This window comes from Penicillium roqueforti, assembly GCF_015533775.1.
Source record: "Penicillium roqueforti strain LCP96 04111 chromosome Unknown scaffold_05, whole genome shotgun sequence".
NCBI classification, from domain to species: Eukaryota; Fungi; Ascomycota; class Eurotiomycetes; order Eurotiales; family Aspergillaceae; genus Penicillium; species Penicillium roqueforti.
Window position 1 is genome coordinate 470,588 of NW_024067569.1, and position 18,791 is coordinate 489,378.

General features: G+C 49.3%; 3 protein-coding genes across 3 annotated transcripts; 1 reads left to right on the plus strand and 2 right to left on the minus strand.

Moving 5' to 3' along the window:
• Nucleotides 1-131: 131 nt before the first annotated feature.
• Nucleotides 132-4,718, minus strand: LCP9604111_3368 (uncharacterized protein; the record flags this gene model as incomplete). The annotated part of the gene is made up of 4 exons (XM_039070948.1): nt 132-2,821; nt 2,953-3,913; nt 3,964-4,143; nt 4,203-4,718. The coding sequence occupies 4 exons, from the start codon at nt 4,716-4,718 to the stop codon at nt 132-134; spliced, it is 4,347 nt and encodes a 1,448-aa protein (XP_038930635.1).
• A 1,784-nt stretch (nt 4,719-6,502) lies between these two features.
• On the plus strand, nt 6,503-7,406 carry LCP9604111_3369 (reverse transcriptase family protein; the record flags this gene model as incomplete). The annotated part of the gene is made up of 2 exons (XM_039070949.1): nt 6,503-6,655; nt 6,729-7,406. The coding sequence occupies 2 exons, from the start codon at nt 6,503-6,505 to the stop codon at nt 7,404-7,406; spliced, it is 831 nt and encodes a 276-aa protein (XP_038930636.1).
• Nucleotides 7,407-10,374: 2,968 nt separating this feature from the next.
• Nucleotides 10,375-13,594, minus strand: LCP9604111_3370 (uncharacterized protein; the record flags this gene model as incomplete). Its single annotated transcript, XM_039070951.1, has 7 exons — nt 10,375-11,243; nt 11,300-11,695; nt 11,753-11,951; nt 12,005-12,105; nt 12,167-12,271; nt 12,483-12,590; nt 13,567-13,594. 7 exons carry the CDS (start codon nt 13,592-13,594, stop codon nt 10,375-10,377), a joined length of 1,806 nt encoding a protein of 601 aa, XP_038930637.1.
• Between the last annotated feature and the right edge of the window lie 5,197 nt (nt 13,595-18,791).

An 18,791-nucleotide genomic window follows, 5' to 3' on the forward strand; every position in this document is an offset into this window, starting at 1 on the left:
ATTAGGCGGGCACTTAGATCCACGGCCCATATGAGAACAGAATAAATCAGTGCAAGATACACCATGAGATAATTACAGCATGAGGAATGAGGAAAGCGTAGTGCATCCCCTTAAACACCCTAGGGAGACCCCTATTTCTCTTCCTCATCCTTGTCTTTATCCGTATTCTCCTTCTTTCCATTCTTGCTCTTAGCCATCTCCTCTTTCTCTCGCCTGTGGCGTTCGAAATCCAGGGGCACATGTGCAAGCCCACGGGCACCAGTGCGCCGGATACGCTGTTCGGTTCTGGACATAGGTCGGTCCGGGGTATCAGGTGCGTAGGCGACCTCGTATCCTCTGGCGGAGCGATTGAGTGTCAGACGCGGGGGTACATAGGAAGTTGGCTGGGGAATATTGCGGGCTTGATACTTTTCCACGATTCGGGCAATGGGGTTCCAGTTTGGATCGTGCCATGGCTCTCGGATGTTTCCAGTCCAACCATCGAAAATTCCAGGGCCGGTCCTTAACTTCTCGGCCAAGATTCGTGCCCGGGAGAGCGCAATCTCGTCCTCGTCGACCTGGCGAGCCCGTTTCAGTCGAGCTTCCTCTATGTACTGGATTTGTTCTTGGGTAAGACGCCTTGGCTCGCACAACGCCTTGGCTCGTGCAAGTTTTTCTTCTAGCTTTTCCAGTATCGGAAGCTTCGGCATGGGGCGGTTTTCTGCTTTGTAGACCGAGAAATTGAAAGGGACATGCTCTTCCTCTGTAGAAACCTTGGACACCTTAGTACTCGGACCCTGTTCCTCCGGCTGGGGCTCAATCTGCTCATCCAGCACTCGCTTCTTTTGGAGGACTTTAGACTTCTTGCGCCCTTGCGATTCCGGCGCCAGAGGCTTTTCATTTTCGTGTGCCTCTTCGAAATGCACCGACCGTCTGAATGATCCATCAGACGCTGCCTCAGGGGCTTTTCCTTTCAGCGAGGAGCGCCTCTTGTGCTGAGGGGACACATTTGCATTGCTGGCCTCATGCTGTCGTTTCAGTGACCCTTGCTGTCCTGGCACCACTGAGTGCTCTGAGGCTTGGAACAAAGGTGTTGGCTGAGTAGTCGCCGTTTCAGACGAGTATTCATTCGATGTGGTGTCAAATATTTTAGGCTGTCGAAGTGCTTCAAAAAGAGTCTGGGGAGGTGAATAGGCGGTCGCCTGAGTTTGCGAGACAGACCGACGAGAACCCGAAATCGAAGCGTGGCCGTTGATAAGATGTGCGCCAGGTACTTGGGCCGGCGCAGGTGCGGAGTGACTGAACACCGAAGTCTCACTCGGCTTGGGCGACTGTAAACTACCCAAAGACGGGGAAAACCCTGATGGCTGGTTCTCTGGTGTGGGCGCAGTAGCTGGGATATCCGCTTTCTGGCTTGGCTGTGTTGCCTTTGGAGCCGCAAAGATTGAGCCAGGGACTGGAAATTGGTTTGCAGCCGCGTTCGGGGACCCTGAAATCGTACTAGCATTGTTCACCGAGAATGGCGAGAAGGGCTGCCCGAAATTGGGCGCAGTTGCAGGTTCCTTGGTTTTGACAGCTGTCTCTTGGGGTTTGATGCCTTGGAATAGCGATGGAGCAGCAGGGGTGTTTGTGGGACCGAAGGAATTGGCACCAGAGAATATCGAAGACGCGAAGGGGTTCTTAGGTTCAGTCAACGACGCAGGAGGCGAGCTTATGGGCTTGAATAACGTAGAGGGTGCGGTAGTAACTGCCGCCGGTGTCTCCGTCTTCTGACTTGGCTCTGATGGCTTGGGGAAGGAGAATGGGGACGACGCAGTGAAAGCGCTGGCGCCAGAAGAGAATATGGAGGCGGGTTTGTCCCCAGTCGGCGGCTCTTGAGGCAAAGTGCTGGGCTTGAACAGCGTAGACTGCGCAGGAATAGTTGCAGGAGCCTCTGTCTTTTGGGTTGACTCTGATGGCTCGGAGAAGGAGAATGGAGACCGCGCAGCGAAAGGATTCGGGCCAGAGGGTAGTACAGAACCGGAGCCATTCTGGAACACGGAGGCGGGTTTGTCTGCAGTCGACGATGCGGGAGGGAAGAAAATGGGCTTTGGAAATTCAGGCACGGGTGGAGTTGTTGTAGCTGTCTCTGTCTTGGGCTTTGCGTACGCTGGCTTTGAGAATATGGACGAAGAAGAAGTAGAGGCGAAAGGTGACGGTGAGGGTCCGGCAGAGCCAATAGACGAAACAGCTGGCTTATCGGCGGAGTCGGTCTGAGGAGGGGGTTTTGTCTGAAAAGGTGAGGGTGCCACATTAGTGGTCAGGGAAGAGGCGTCGGTCTTCTCGGGTTTCGGGAACGAGAATGGATTTGGCAAAGAAGCGAAAGGAGACGGCGCTGAGGGTGTAACAGTGGTGGAGGGGATAGAGGTTGCGAATGGATTCGAGGGAGGAGATGCTGTTTTTGATGGCTGAAAGATGCCGAAAGGATTTGGCGACTTTGAAGCGGCGGGTGGTAGATTTGACTGGAACAGTGAAGGCGAACTTGCAGGAGTAGATTGTAGACATTTCTGAGACTCAGAAGCGATCCGGAATTCAGAAGCAGATGTGTCCTGAATGGTGTTGTGTGTTTCAACCACAGGTGCGGGTGTCCGATTGTCAATATCACTCACGAAGAGATCCCCATCTTCTGCCTCAGCCTCGGGCAAGGTTTCACTCTTATGAGGCAACTGGGAACGATCAATCATACCCATTCTTGCGGCTTCTCTGATGTTCATGCCGAGTATAACCGCAACAAGAGTACGTCCTGCGCGCTTGGACTCCACGTATGTTTCAGAGAAAGAGTGGTCAGATGAAGGTGCAAAGTCTGGGAGATTGTTAGTCACGAAAGAAAGATAGAGGAAGAAATACGATGGAAGCTATCATAAACAGGCGCGACGGAGAGGGTGAGGTGGGAAATGAGAGACGAGATTCGAGATGGAGTTTAAGACCACTTACCGACAGAGTCAACTGGTCGATCACCCCAATAGAGATACAGTCCACCACTCGCATTCTCCACGAACTGCAAGCCCTGGGCATTGCAATATTCAATTGTCTGCTGGTCGTCATCAAAGTGCATCACCTTGGTTAATTCCTCCACAGTCCAATTATCGTTTTTAGATTGCTGTGATAGCGGAGTCCGGCAGTAAGCTTTCCAGATTGCACGGATTGCTGTCTGACGAATGTGGTTGAAGTACACCTCAGCCACACATGCCATCAGATATGACACACTCGGGGAATTGATGATGTTGAAGAAGCGAGTGTAGAATCCCTGAGCAATTGCGTTCGGTCGGCGAGAATCCAGGGCACCTTGAGGCTCCCATGTATTACATGCAGCGGCAAATAGTTCCAATGCCACCTGCACTCGAGGTGAAGCGAGTAGGGCAGTTGGCCATCTCTGAACACGGGCTTCCAGGTCAGGCCGCTGGTCATGGATCGAGAACAAGATGTGGTAGGCGCGGAACTCGTCCTCGTTGGGGAAGTGAATGCGTCCGCGGTTGTCATCGTAGTAGTACATGAGAGAGAGCATGGTGTTGTTGAGCTGCTCACGCTCCTGGTGACGGTCGAACTGCTCTGTGTTCGCTGGACTAGAAAGAAGATGCAGGGACACGATATGGAATCGGGCAATCCTTTCTAGACAAATGACCGCCATCTTCACATCTTCTTCATGTGTAAGTTGCTGCACTGAGAAGTCGTTTCGGATTGATCGTGTCCGGTTCCAGACAAACATGTGGACGACAGCCAACGGTTCACCACCATTGATCACATAACGGATGAGATAGTTCATAGTTTGCAAAAGTGTCTTTGGTGTTCGGATATCCGAGGGCAATTGCTCGTCATTTCCAGCTGCCGCACGTCGGAAGCGTTTCACCATCTTGGTTTCCATGATTTCCAGCTGGTCCGTTGACGGATTATGATACTAAAGTCGCGTCAGTGTGGCGCCAAAGACAGAGATCAGCGCACCATTACCTTTTCACACTTGTCCACTGCTTTCTGCACGATCCGCTCCACCCTCTCGAAATCAGGGCACATGCCGGTACAGGTACCCACGGGTGTGATAGCCTGGTTTAAAGAAGTCGGCTGATTCGGGTCCGCCATTTGCCCATCCTTGATCGCTCGTTCACGCTGTCTTACTTGATCGATTTTCAGCTGCAGATTGGGTTAGCTCCGTGGTCGTGTCGTCCGGTTTCGAGGAAGGGCAGACTGACTTTGTCAAAGCGTTCCTGGTAATTGTTCAACGTCGATGCATGCTCCATGGCCGCGGCAACATTAGATCCCCCGCCAACAAATTTCGATGATTTTTGTTTCGTAGTGTTCATAGGTTGGGCGAATGGGTTCTTGGCGACGTTCGAAGCCGAAGCACTGTTTGAGACTCTAGAAAACGGAGACTGCTGTGCAGGCTGAGCGCCGAACGGCGATGCGACGGATTTTTGCTGATTTGATTGCGCAAACGGTGAGCTGACAACACCAGGGTTGAGGCCCTCTGCAGGTTGCTGGGATCCATTTGCGGTGTGGTTCACAGCGCCTGCGCCGCGACCACGGCCACGCGCTGTCCATGTCACCGACCCTCGTCCACGCCCTCGAGCCCTCGTTGCGCGAGGCGCACTTGAACCTCTCGGTACATATGTCGCCGTATGTCCACCTCTTCCCCGTCCCGTTGAGCCTGGCACGCCCGGCGCGCCTCCCCTGCCACGGCCTGCAGACGGATTAAACGGGCTAGCCATCCTGCCCGCAAAGAGCGGATTCAACTGGATAGGCCGCCACCTCTTGAAACAGCCCCACCGCTCGCTCTATGGTCAAGTCGATTTCGGGTTTTGGGGGTCAATAATTCCGAGATGAAATAGATGCAAAGTCGATTGCGCGAAGATCTGAAAAGTTTGCTGTTCGCTGGAATTAGTGCGCCGAGGCGACAACAAAGAAGTCAGCCCATGTTACAAAGCCGCAAGGAGACTTGAAGAGACTCGGGGATAGGTATTCGCGCTACCTGTCAGTAAACTCACGAGTCTTTTCCCTTCGGCAGGATGTGCAAGGGACCTCAGGGCTGTCGCCTTCGGTATTTGCGATTAATTAGGTGTTCAAGCTCGTGAAGCGTGCGCGTCGGAGTTTGCGCTCGTGGCGTGAACTAGAAAGGCGACACCAGTTAATCAGCCACAAAATGAGACCTGCATGAGAATAAAGAGCGGAAGTCAAGCACGTACTGAGCACAAAGCGATTGAAGAGGATGGAAATGCAAGTTTCCCTGGTCGCGGAGCTTCAAGCTGAGCGGAGTGGCTCCGCTTACTCCGCTGACCAAGCGCTGGTCTCGGCTGGCGCGTCGAATTGGCCGCGGCTGAAGTCTTTATTCCAGGACCAATTAGACTGAAGTAACAATAGGTATATTGACAAGATGATATTAGTATATCAGCAGATATCAATATATCCACCGAGGGCAGATATTGTGCAACATATGGAGCGTCAGGAGGGATTCGAACTCGAAGACAAGTACGGAGGAAAAAATGATAATTTAATAGATACAAAACAGTTTTGGAAAGGAAGTAAGAAACAGAATCTAATATATGAAACTAAAAAAGAGTCCTATAGTCCAATAAGTACAAGACCGACACTTATAGGTAAAACCTCGACCAGGTCAGGTTTCTCTACGTATGGGGCTTGCCCATCTTGATAGTCGTTGCAGAGCGAAGCGACTTATTCCAACTTCTAATGCTACGCAAAGCCCCCTCTTACTAGCTTATTCTCTGCCATGCCTGTAATTTCAGTACCGCCTTCACAATTAGGCATATTTCCTGCTATGGTAGTAGTAACTTTTAAGATAGCAGGTACTTTCAATTTATATGTAAACTACTAATAAAATTAAGTCCCGTTTATCATATCATTATTAACTACTTAATCAAACTGCTTTATCGTCAATTACTTTAGCAACTGCTTAAGCAACCGCTTGAGAAACCGCTCGAGAAACCGCTCGAGAAACCGCTTGAGCAACCGCTTAAGTAAACGTTCAAGTAACTGTTTAAGTAACTAACCACTTAAGCAATCGCTTAATGACCGCTTGAGCAACTGCTCTAGTAACTGCTCTAGTAAGTAACCTACAGCACGTAATAGAAATTATCGTCTAGCCAGATTAGGCCTAGTCTATATTTATTCTGCCGGTTGGATTATTCTGCCAAAGTTAGCCGATGACTTCTTCACCGCATTGAAACAAGAAAAGAACGTTCACGTGACATGCACACGAGGTTATGATTTAATTGCTACGCTTCGCTCCGCAATAATCACGTGACTCGGTGAGTATGCTTATTTACTTAGAGATTTGTCGAAGGTATCTATTGTGCACTCAGTTTACGCTTAGTCTATTCAAAGAGAGCACTCGGCCCTATAATTCTGTTTATTTTGTGAAGTAACTTTTGATAACTCTAACTAGGTGACGCAGGCGGCAGAAAGGGTTACGGCAGGTTGAATGTTATGAACCGCTGTACCACTCGTTTCCTTTTACCTTTCCAGCCTCTTGTTTGCAATGTCGCAGTCAGATGAGACTCTCAGCCCTGCTGTTTCATCAACTGGATTCTCCACCTTTGCCGAGGCCAAATTATCCCTCGATGCCGCGCTTGCAAACTACGAGTCGTCAGATCCCGAAGATCATACCGACGACACGAAAAGGTTCCTTGAGGTCTGTTTTGCCTACTTCCCCCTCGAGGGGCAGGATTCCCCTCAAACCTGGCTGGGAGGCACGGCTTCCAAAGTCTAAGATTTACCCAGTTGGTCCTAAGGATCGCGAGGTTATTGACGCTGCCTTTCAACCGTTGCATGACCAAGGGAAGATGAGTTATACAACGGGACATACTGCTACGGGTTTCCCCGTCTTTGTTGTATGGCGTACTACTCACCGGCCCGGGCGCGAGCCCGAGCGTAAGGGTCGCGCCGTGGTGGACCTTCGGCCGCTAAACAAAGAGGTCGTGCGCGATATTTATCCTATTCCGACCATGGATGATATTTTGCTTCTGACACAGGGCAAGAAGTTCATCACTGTCTTGGACGCATCTAAGTTTTTCTATCAATGGCGCGTCCGACGCGAACATCGCGGTCGGATATGTGTCGTCTCGCATCGGGGCCAGGAAAAGTTTCATGTCGCGATCATGGGGTTCTGCAACAGTGTGCCCTACGTTCAGAGGCAAATGGACCTACTCCTGAAAGAGTTCGTCGAGTTCTGCCGTGCGTACCTCGACGATCTCGTCACAGCATCTGATACCTTCGACGAACATGTCGAACACTTGACCCTTGTCCTGGACGTGCTCGAAAAGCACGGGGTCGCTTTAGAACCCAAAAAGGCGTACGTCGCCTTTCCAGAGGTCTCCCTATTAGGCCAGCGAGTGGACGGGCAGGGGGTCTTGTTTTGGCTACGGCTGATGGTGGCGACATGAACGAGGTCGAGGGGGCCATTTGTGTCCTTAGGATCTGGGTATGTCGCTGAATCAAATGCTCGGAGGGTTAATTGCGGCAGAGAATCTTCAAGACCGGCCAAGACAGCGGTAGGCGGGGCCAGTGCTGTACCGATGTAAAACTCAGTGGTTTTGGAGCGGTACTTCCTTCCCACGAGGTACGATACAGGGCTCCAGCTCCCACAGAGGACGTAAAACGCTTTGTAGACTGGGAACCAGGGCAATCCATTGGCCCACACGATCATCGGGGGGTCCAGAGGAACACGCGAGGTACGAATATCCCTATATTGGTCAAAGTCTGCCTAAAACCGGGAACTTCTCTGGTACGGTATTATCGTGTATAGGTAGTAGAAGACGCCCTTATCCGTCAGTTAAACGTAAGATAAGGCAAGACAGGCTTTATGCTTAAGGTTGTCCCAGTAGTTATGAATTGAAAAGTAGAAAACGAACCATATTGTAACGGTGGGTATATCGATTTTCCTGCCTGACGAAGGGCTAGGTATCTTACTGTTACGTTAGCTATCGATTAGGTATAATATCTTCGCCTTATCCTAACGCAGTGCGTATAGGGTAGACTTATTATAGAAATAGTAGAGCGCGAGCGCGAAGGTTCGCTCGGTATAGAAGGTATACCGTATAACGTTAGTTCTTAGTATAGGAGGTAGCTTCGGCCTTAGATTATCTATAGTCCATCCGCTCTTAGGTAGGATAAGAGCCTCCCTAAGTAAGCCTAGGTCACTATTATCCGCGATATTATCTATAAGTAAGCCGGAATTGTACTTAGTAGTAGGCAGAGGGTCATTATTAGTATCGGTATAGTCAGCCGCTATAGTATTCTCATTTAGGTCGCTAGCTATACTATAATGGGTATAAGCGCGTCCCTATAAGGCTTAAGGACAACGCCTACGACCTACAGATCTCCGGATAGGTATATTAGTAAGGTAAGGGTAGGATAATAAGTAGTATATTAAATAGCGAGCTAAGAGATATAGGAGGAAGAAAACTGAGAGGCACAGGAGGATTGAAATAGTTAAGGAACTGAGAGATAAGTAAGGTAGTGGATACTAACAAAGTAGTAGAAACGGAAATGAGATGATGAAAGAGTAAACGAACAGGGTACTAGCGGTCGATAGAGGGGTAGTGCAATAAGTAAATATGAATATAAAGAGACCCTTTCTAGGTTATGGTTAATTGATAGAATCCTGCGCATGACGCAGGACGTCTTGGAGGTACTCCAGGACTTTCTCCTCTGCTCCGACGAGGTTATCCTCATCTAACCATTCCAGGTGTTCGTTTCCAAGCCCGGACCATCGTACTAAGTATTGCGTGCGACGACCTCTTCCCCTGCCACGGTATCTCATATCTAGGACCGCATCAACGTCGGCACTGCAACGACAACGACGAAATCCGGCAGCTTGCCAACAGCATCGATACAGGCCTGTTGCGGCCGTTGCTATCCCAGGGCGGGAAGACCCCCGCCATCACCCCATCCCCCCGCCTCGCTTTTGAAGATTCGGTCGAAGACCTCCACTCTCGCGACATCACATCAGCGACTCGAAATGAACAAGTATGCCTCCGCCGGGACTGTTTGAAGAGAGACGGCTATCAATGCACCATCACCAAGCATTGGAGCTCTGACCACAATTTTCCCCCCGGCCAACCAAAAGGAACCTTACAGGCTGTCCACATTATCCCTTTTGCTCTTGGGAGCTTTGACACTGATGATGAACAGCGCCGAATCTCTGAGATATGGACACAAATCTTTCGCTATTTTCCGAGTCTCCGGTCTACATTTGACATGCCATCCGAAGCTGTGAATCGCGAGGATAATATTATGATGATGGTCGAACCCTTCCATGGCGAGTTCGGTCGCTTCCACTTTGTTCTTGAGGCCACTTCGACCCCTCATCAATATCACATCAGAACTTTCCCGCGCTTCTCATCTGTCTGTGAATTTTCATTGCCAAAGGACAGGCTGGTTTCATTGACAAATCAATACCCGCGCGTTGATCTCCCTAGAGCGGTTCACTTGGAGTTACATGCAGCAATTGGCAACATCTTGCATGCAAGTAGGAGGGCAGAAACAATTGAAAAGCTCATACGGGATCTAGGAGAGACAGGCGGTTCATTATCGCAAGATGGCAGCACGAACATCAGCAATTTACTCAGTTAGTGGTCTTTCACTGCTAGCCTCAAGTTCGCGCCCAACAGACAGTCAGGTGAAGCAGCAACGTGTCCGCCTTAGACTGTCAGGAACAGAGAATGAGGAACTCAGAGAGGAGTCATTTGGCTAACATAATAATAAGGAGCACTAATACGGAAAGAGCACGCCAAGAAGTGGCAGAGGAAATCAACTATATAGGTACAACATAGTTGAATACTGGTATCTAATGAAAAGATCGTGAAAAGAAATAGAGGAGCTCAGTTGCATATTACCAACGAATAAAATTTTGAAGTATCTACCCAAATCTGTGTATCAACAGCTCCAACCATCCACGTTGAAGAAAACCCATAAAAACCAAACAAAGCAGATAAAAAGCTCAACAGAAGACCAAGGGAAAAAAAGCATGAGGCTAACACCAAGAAAGAAAAAAAAAGGTGAGAAAAAAAGGCGAGACCAAAAGAAGAAAGATAAAAACAAAGACCGGAATATCAATCACTTCAAATCACAAGACCCAAATATTTCCAAAACGAAGAAGCAAACAGAACCCATTTGTACCTGCACCTGTCAAGAGGACACCAAGTTTTTTTATCCAATAAACCCCAAAGAAAGACAACAACTCCCCTGGCAAGGCCTTAAGATGAGCGCCAAGTTTGTTGGCCAGTGCCATCACTCATTCACGTTCGTTAATACCCATACCCATACCCATATCCATATCCATATCCATACCCATATCCATACCCATACCCATGTCCCATTTAATCGCCATCCTCCAGTCACCCGTTCCACTTAGACAGTGTGGGAGAGAGTCATCCCGTTGGGGTGTGGGTGACCCAGCGATCCCGTGCGGAAAGGCAGGGATCTTTGGTGCATGGAGTCCATGTGGGCCTGCTGGGCATGGTGATGGGACATGTCATGCATTTGCGATACTATGGGCATCTGGTAGGACATTGAAGGCTGGGCCATGCCCTGGCTAGTCGCTGGTGTAGTGTAGTCGACAGGGCTGAAGATGTTCTGGCGGAAAGATGGGGCCCAGGTATCGTAGTGTCCGCTCATTCCCCCGCGTGACTGATCAGGCGTGGAGTTCTGGTAGGTGTTGTGAGAGTAGTCGAAAGCCGAGACTGAGACGTCGTGGGGGCTGATCATCTCCGATGTTACGGGGGTGCTCATCATGGGCTGCGAGTATGAATCGCTGTATTGGGAAGGTGTGGCGTAGTAGGGGCGGTCCTGGCGGGCGGGGTTTTCGAAGGTGAGAGGCTCCGCCATGGAGAAGCTGCCTGGGAGGGAGCGGGCCGATGGCATGTTGTCGATGGGTGTGGCTAAGGAGGTAGATGTGTGCTCGAATGATGAGATGGGGGTCATGAATCCCTGGTTGAGGTGCTCAGGCTCCTCAATGGTCACTGAGGGGGAATCGTCTTCTTCATCACTCTTAGGGCTGGGGCCGCGGTTCATGGTGTAGACGACCATGCTGGCGTCGACTTCACCTCGTTCGAAACGCTCCTCCATCTTGCGGACCCGGAGGATCTCGTAGATGATCTCGACATGAGATGCGTGCTTCAAGCTTCGCTTGGTGTCGCCAGCAACATCCTTAAGCTTATCGGCAGTGATACCGAAAGAACCGAGCTTGCGGATAATGTGAAGCAAGAGCTCAATGCGGTCTATTAAAGCTCAGTTAGTCAGTAGATCAAGAATCAAGACCATGGGCAAATCATACACTCTTTTCTCAGGTGATCAGGCTCCTTGTGCATAACACCGGGAGGCCACCACTCGGGCTTGGTCTTTTCTGGGTCACCGGTAGTACCGGGGGCAGATCCTGGCGGGGCCTTGCCACCATTATAAGGGTGTCGGACCTGCTTGCGAGGCTCGATAAATTTGATGAACGCCTTGGCAACCATACGGCAGTTCAGTTGCTGGAAGTGCTTGAGGGCACCTTCATAGTAGGCCATGACCTTTTGAGAGTCTCCAATTCGGAGGGGAACCATTTCAGTAGACCCGTTAGGCATGTCCTCGCTATCAGTGTCCTGATCAGCCAGGCGGTTGTCACAAACAGAAAGAGCAGGAGCATTGCCCTTGCGACGTCTCACTCGACGAGGAGATACGTCCATTATCTCTGTAGATTGGTATCAGCATATACTGGTTGGTCTTCGGGTCTGGAACTTGGACATACGGCGAGGGGCATGGTAGCCGATGCGTTCACCCAGAATCTCGAGGAAGTTCTGGCGGACCTCTGCGGTAAACACAGTGGAGTTTTGCTCTTGAATAGAAGGTGATTCCTCAACATTGAGCTTGCCATCACGGTCGAGGTAGATCATGGCAAAGTGAGTATAAGGAGGACGGAATGATGAACGGGAGTTGGTCATCATTGACTAAACGGATATCAGTAAGAATGAACCTGTGTTTCTCTTGAGGGAACACATACAGGAACATCTCCCCATCCTGGGGGTCCATCGAGAGCCGAAGCAGATCTCTTCATGGCTCCGCTTGTTGGTTTATTGTAAACCATAGTAGCAGAAATAGGTGCTGGACGAAATCGTCTTGAGAACGGTAATTGAGTCTCAGTCAAAATAGTGTATCGGGATACTAGAGAAGGAGAATGATGTGGGTTTGCCCCGGAGAGAACTGTTCTCTTTATAGATATTGTTGCTCGGGTGGCGGGGTTGCGATTTAGTGCGAAGAAAGGCTAGCACTGTGGAGATCCAGTCAGCCAACTGCCTCGAAGCATCTTCGGCAGCACCATTCCGTCCCCGGCAGAGGGTGTTCATGAACAACCCAACGGCGGAAGAGCCATCTTCGCTCCGGCGCGGGAACCGGTAGGACAAACGCTGGCAATCTGGCCACCGGCGTCCAATCAAGCTCTGGCAAACAGAGCCAGAAGCAACTTGCTGGGATGTACTCACACAGTTCAAGGGTAACAATGTGCAGGCGTCTCAATGGGGATGGAAAGCGGATAACTGCAGCACGGCGACTGTTTGTAACCGGGATGCAGGAACGAAAGGCAGCCTCCACTTTTGTGTTCCCAAGTATGTGAGAGATGTGAGACCGGGGGTTGGAGCAGTCGAGAATGAAATATCTTAAAAAGAAGATGCGCAAGTGGGATGATCTTTTAAATAAAGCTGAGGGTGTATAGAAATCCAGAAGGATAAGAAGGGGATATGCAAGCCTTTTTCAGTTCTAGACTATATGACAAAAGGACGATCCAAAATCGACCAGCAATTCAACATGGATGATCCTAGGAGGCCGAATCCGTCTCTGATCGTATGCAGATTGGCGCATTCAAAGGACTTGCAGTAGCTTAGACTTGGGGACCCGATCCAGGATCCCTGTCCCACTATTTGTAGATCGCATATTAATTTGATTTAATTTATAAAGAATTATATTTTTTTTATATATATTTGAATATTATATTATATTATTTAAACTCATATTAATTCCATTACGGAGGAAATTCCATTAAATTCCAGTCGGGACAAACCCCAAGAGTGGCGCTCATTATCGATCGACCAACCCCCCACAACCCAGGCTCATGGCTTGCTGTCAGTTGGAAGACTCAAAACCGAGGGGATCAGATCGCGCAGTCAGTTACGATTGGCATACGAGGCAACCGTTGGCCTAGACCTTAGCAACGCAGATATGTCCATCATAGCGAACACGACACAATTAGCCCTAAGCACTCGCGTCTAGCTGTCAGGCACACCCAAATGCCCCCGTTGGGGAGACGCACAGGCCCTATTTGACGCCGTGTGGGTGCTATTCTTAATGTGCAGATTACAGACCTTTCGGAGGCTCCGGTTCGATAAGTAATTCGTCATCGATGTTGATAGAGGACCAAAAGTGTATAATGATGCCTATATTATTCCGCCATATTACATTATATTACTTATTACTCATTGCTTGTGACTGGGATTTATCTATAACATTTTCTTTTTGTGTTTCTCGATCGTCGGATCTCAGCACCAAAGTGCCCCGACACTAGCAGCCAACCATGTGAACGAATCCACACTTTCCCCATTCTTGGTGAACCTATCAAGATCCGGCTTGTGCATGGCCCATCATCCTGGATCCTGGGAGATGACTCGCCGATAATATGTCACTGTTCCCTTTTCATTGCCGTCTGGAGCTTGTTGCTGCTGTCGATCTCCGTTCATTGACAGATACCTACTCCGTACTCCGGGGTGGCAAGCCAAACACAGTGGGTTTCTGGAATCAGAGACCTTGGCTTCAGCTGAGTATAGCACCTAAAATCCATAGCTTAAAAGCCCCCTGAGATCAGACCTCAAATCTCGCCAAATCGATCTAAATCAATCTTGACCAAATCCGTCATTTCAATCGGAGGGAAAGGGGAAATCAAAAAGTACGGTGGTAATACGGACCGTAGCTCGCCTACGCCGTTTTATCCGCGAGGATAAGCTATAATAAATTCAAAATCCGACCTAGAACAGATCGAGATAATGTAGTGTTTGAAATCCCAACACCACGGCGTGATCTACTCTTTCTTTCCCCCGGGGAAGAAAACTGGTTGCAAAATAGTTCGACGAACTATCCCATGGCGGGTTAGTGGCGGTATTTTTGACGTCCGACCCATTTTGTGACAGACCAATCAGCAGACCTCCTGGCTCTCCGCCCGGGTCCGTGCTAAGAGTCCAGGGGAAGGGGAAACTCGGTAACCCAGGATTCTGTCAACGCGTCCATCTCCCGTCCCGGTGGATTACACTGGCGTTTCTTGGGATAACGCTACAACTTGCACTGTAGGTCTTGAAACTACAGACAAAGAAGATGGATACCCACCTCGATCAGGGCTACTTAAAAAAGGGAGAATCTAAAACACTATATCTGTTTTGACATGGCAAAAGGGGAACACATACTTCCTCGGTCCTTTATCGGGGAAGATGCAAGAGGCAGAATTTTTCTAGCACAAACAACTCCAATCTGATTGCGTATGAAGATTGTATCGATCTGATCGATCTCATTGAAACTCCGTACATACATGGCATTCAATTGCCGTGCCGTCTACTCCGTAGTACGTACAGCAATAGAGCCGCAGTGCCTTCGGAAACCCATCTTTTTTAAGTTACCGCGAGGCATAGAACAAAGCAATATCGTTGAACTAAACAGTTCTAGAAAAACGGTGATCACGGAGTAGTTACTCTATACGTTATTTGTCATTCTTTGAGGGCGCAAAGACGTAAAACTAGGCATACTCCCATACTCGATCCAGTATCTGAAAAACCTGCGGCTTCAGCGATAACATCCCCGGATAGTATATCTCTTTGTTTGTGCCGCCCATTCCCTGTTCCTAGCAAGGCGTTTAGCCGTGGTCTTTTGAGCGTGCGAATCACTACAACACCCTCTAAAGGATAGTAAAAAAATAAATAAATAATAAAGCCCTAGTCGCATTTCAAATCACGGGTTCTCCGTATGTACGGACTACGGACTACCTCGAAACTCCGAATTGCAATATTCAATTTCAATGTCTTGGAGGTCTAGATTCCAGATGCACCCCCCTTTTCTTTAAACAATTATGTCAGTGATCATCAAAGATTTGACACTTCTAAACGAAAGCTTCTCATTGGGTCGCGTAACTGGTGATCCCTACAATTTACCTTAGCCGAAGCTCAGACCAGCCACACAACGTGGCTCGCCTATTTTGGGCACTGCCACAGGGACATGGCAGGTCCACGGTGGAAACTGGGAGGCAAAATGTTTGCACTGTTTGGCAGTGACTAAACAGGAAAGAAGCCTTCATGGATGTTCCCTGGACCTTAATCGAGGTAAGAGTTTTGTCCCCAGACAAAACGTCACCAAGTTTGACAGCTTGGCATTTCTAATTCCTTATCACACTAGTTTCAGAACGACATTTTATCAATGCCAACTTTTAAGATGACCGCTATTACCGCTGACACTACGAAGTACAAAAAAAGAGTTAGAGCGGAGTTGTTCGGTGATGCAATTACCCTGAAACCTCAAAATGAGGCGTAGACTTTGGCCCGGACTCGGCGGATTGTGACAGCGGGTGTGCATTGACGGGAAGGAAATAACTGAGTGGGGTCCAAGTCAGAATATTGGGGAGAACTGCAACAAATCACACGATCGGGGTTGGTATGGGTTGGTCGGGGTTGGGGATTGTCGATCTAGCCAAACGACTTCATGTATGTGTCCGTCGCACATTTCTGGAACGCTAGAGAAACTCCCGGGCTGATTACAGGGACTAGGGTGTGTCTTTAGGTTATTTCACCGCCATGAGTGTAGTACAGATATACAAACAGAATATACAAAGGAACTCCTAAACGCCTTCTTTCATGCTTTAGCAACTAAAAACTGCTTCATGTATAGTTCCCTTCAAATCTCGATGATCCAATCGTACGGAGTATAGACCGAAGCGATCGGAGGGGGAAAAGGGGGAGTATACAGAGTATGAGTCTGCTCGATATCAATAATATCGTTTGGAGGCTGCATGATCGGTGTGCTATGTGCTATGTCAAAGATACCGTTGAGAGGCAACCTGCACGCGTGAAAGGAGGGTGTTTCCTAGTCGGGCAAGAGATAGCTGCATTCGCTAAAATATCCTCGTATTAGAGGCACGTCAGGGCCTATCAAACCGGCACCCTATTTTGATCTTCGGGACGGAGCAAAATCGCACATGACTAGTGCAGGTCTATTGCACGAATCCGGGCCTCCGCACGCACGATCGATCAATTATGCGCATCGATCGAGCACGATCGAACTGAGAAGCACTGGCATTGCGTCATCTAGCGTCCCCCCTCTTTATCGGGGCGTTTTTGTGGCCGAAGCCGGGACCCGTAGGAAAGGACTCCCCAGACAACGATGTCGTATCCATTTTAGGATTAGCAGGGAAGTGCCATTCGCGCTTGTACTTTTGACAGCGGCCAATCATCGTCCGACGATGTCTCTTTCCTAAACTGTGGAGTATCCCCTTTGGTCCCATGTCCAATCTCGCTAAGACCCTGAGGCCCAGACTCGCCCCGGCTGGTCCCCACCAAGCCACTAGACTGGGGCGGGCCGGGGATGGCGGTCCGGTCAAACTAAAGCTGTCAAACCTCGGATACGGTCTAGCTGGTGCTCCACTATCCCAAGGGAAAGGTCAAAGTTGAGGATCATAGAGCCCTTCAGACTCTATCCAGTGGGCTGGAATTGGTGCAGAAACGAGCCTCGCTTCGGTTGATTCAATTACCACTTTTGATAACGCCAGGCTAAGGTTTCAGGAAGCGATGGCTTGTCCAGATGCGAATGAGGTCTTCCGAGTCATGCTTACATCTGGATTCGTAAACGAGGTCCAGTTCTCATGTGCCCTAGTGATAGTGGTGTTGATCATAGCATCATTCCTATTCAGGGCAGCCAATCCCAATGAGCATTCATTCCGAGCTTGGAAGGTTGTCGCCTATCTTATTGTAAGTCGAAAAGCATTACGAATATGCATTCTATGCATGGCTTTCGATAACTTAATGCATTCCAAATGGATATGCAATATTTCTGTCTCTACTGTTTGCAATAGAGATGTGGATAGACAATGGGAAGAAACAAAAGCAATGTGAAACAGCAGCGAATCATCTCTCCATTGTGGCACGGCCCGAAGGGCCGCCCATGGTGTTCCTACGAGTCGGGGCAACGCTACTGCAGTCAATTTATTGTTGGTCACTCATTGTGTTGCGAATAGAGTAAATTTCCGACTATGGACCTCGGTACTCCGTATACATGCAAGACTTACCTTAACCCCTGAGACTGTATCATTTCGGTCTAGTCTATCTATGTACGAGCAATCTCGACATCCACCTTGGCAGGTGGCGGCGTGATTCGTACTTTATATCTAGTTAGTCTGAGTAGATTGGCCGAATTTTCTCCAATGGGTCGTTCGCGGTCCACTTCCGGGTCTCGCTTAGCCCTGGGATAGTCAGGAGGCACCCTTGCTGCGGAAAATTACTCCGGCCGCCTCATCGCCTCAGTGGGGGAACGTGGAAATCACCCGCATAGAATAGAGTATGGGACATATGTAAGGGGAGAAAAGCCCGAACTATTCTATCAAATGTCGACGCTTCCATAGTTCGAACCATATCTAGATTGGAACTCTGGATGAAGCTCTGGATTGAACTCTGATAAACTCATCCAGTTCCGTGGTTCAGCAGGAAGTTACCACAAAGCCACAAAACTCAACAGCGCCAAGTGGGGTACACCCAATGACTCAGTCAACCACTCCAACCTTCGAAGGCTGGAGATCTTGGAGAGTCCCAAGTACCTGGATGAGTGAATGGAGACGTGGCTTATATGTCCAATCCATCGGAATCTTTTTAAGCCTTAAGAGGTCCTTGCATCATACTTTCGCTCAACTTTCACCCACAGCCAATCATTGCACAATTCTTCCCGTGCACTGGCACTGGCTACTCCGCAGTTCATTTGCGTTGATAGTGTAAACTCAGCTAAGGAACTGTAAAATCTTCCCCGGGCCACTCTCGACCCCAAATCTCCAAGACGAATCCACCACAGAAACCTAACACTCGCGATCGCGTTTACCAATCCAAATCTTTCCCAATCGACAAGATATATCTCATTCCCAGCAATCACGCTAGCCTGCCAGTCTAGTCTCTAGTGTCCGCTTATCTCCGATCCGCGGGCCAATACCACCACCCCAAACACTTCACAAGTGGACCATTTCGGTCCCCGTCGCCTGCAAAGACGGACAAATTGCCCGAAGCAGCATCCGCGCGATCGTCCCTGGAGATCTGTGTTCCGATCGAGTGGTGAGGCTGGAAACGGATGCCAGTGTATAGACTTTGATCATCTACTATATTCGGCGGAGATCTGATGCGGTGAAGAAACTGAAAGGCACGATGGATCAACTAGCAAGATCCCTTTCGCCCGTTCAATCCCACCCATAGGGCTTTCCCCCCCGGGAAGGCCCGGCTTCCACGCGAGTTTGTGGCTGGGGAAGAGAAAGCGTTCTTGTGGGGCCTGGGAATGACAAATACCTTGAAACCCTCCATTCGCCCCATAATTCAGGTGCATGCCATTATTACTACGGAGTACGGACTACTGAATGCAGGCCTTCCTGCGTTCTGTCTGATTATGTAGCTCTCCAACAGGAAAGGCCATTACGAGCATGAAGGTGCCACTTTGATTCCCACCGGCTCCATTAGATTAGCTCATTTTCGAACTGTTCGACGCAAGGAACTATCCACATTATGTTCCGTTCCCCA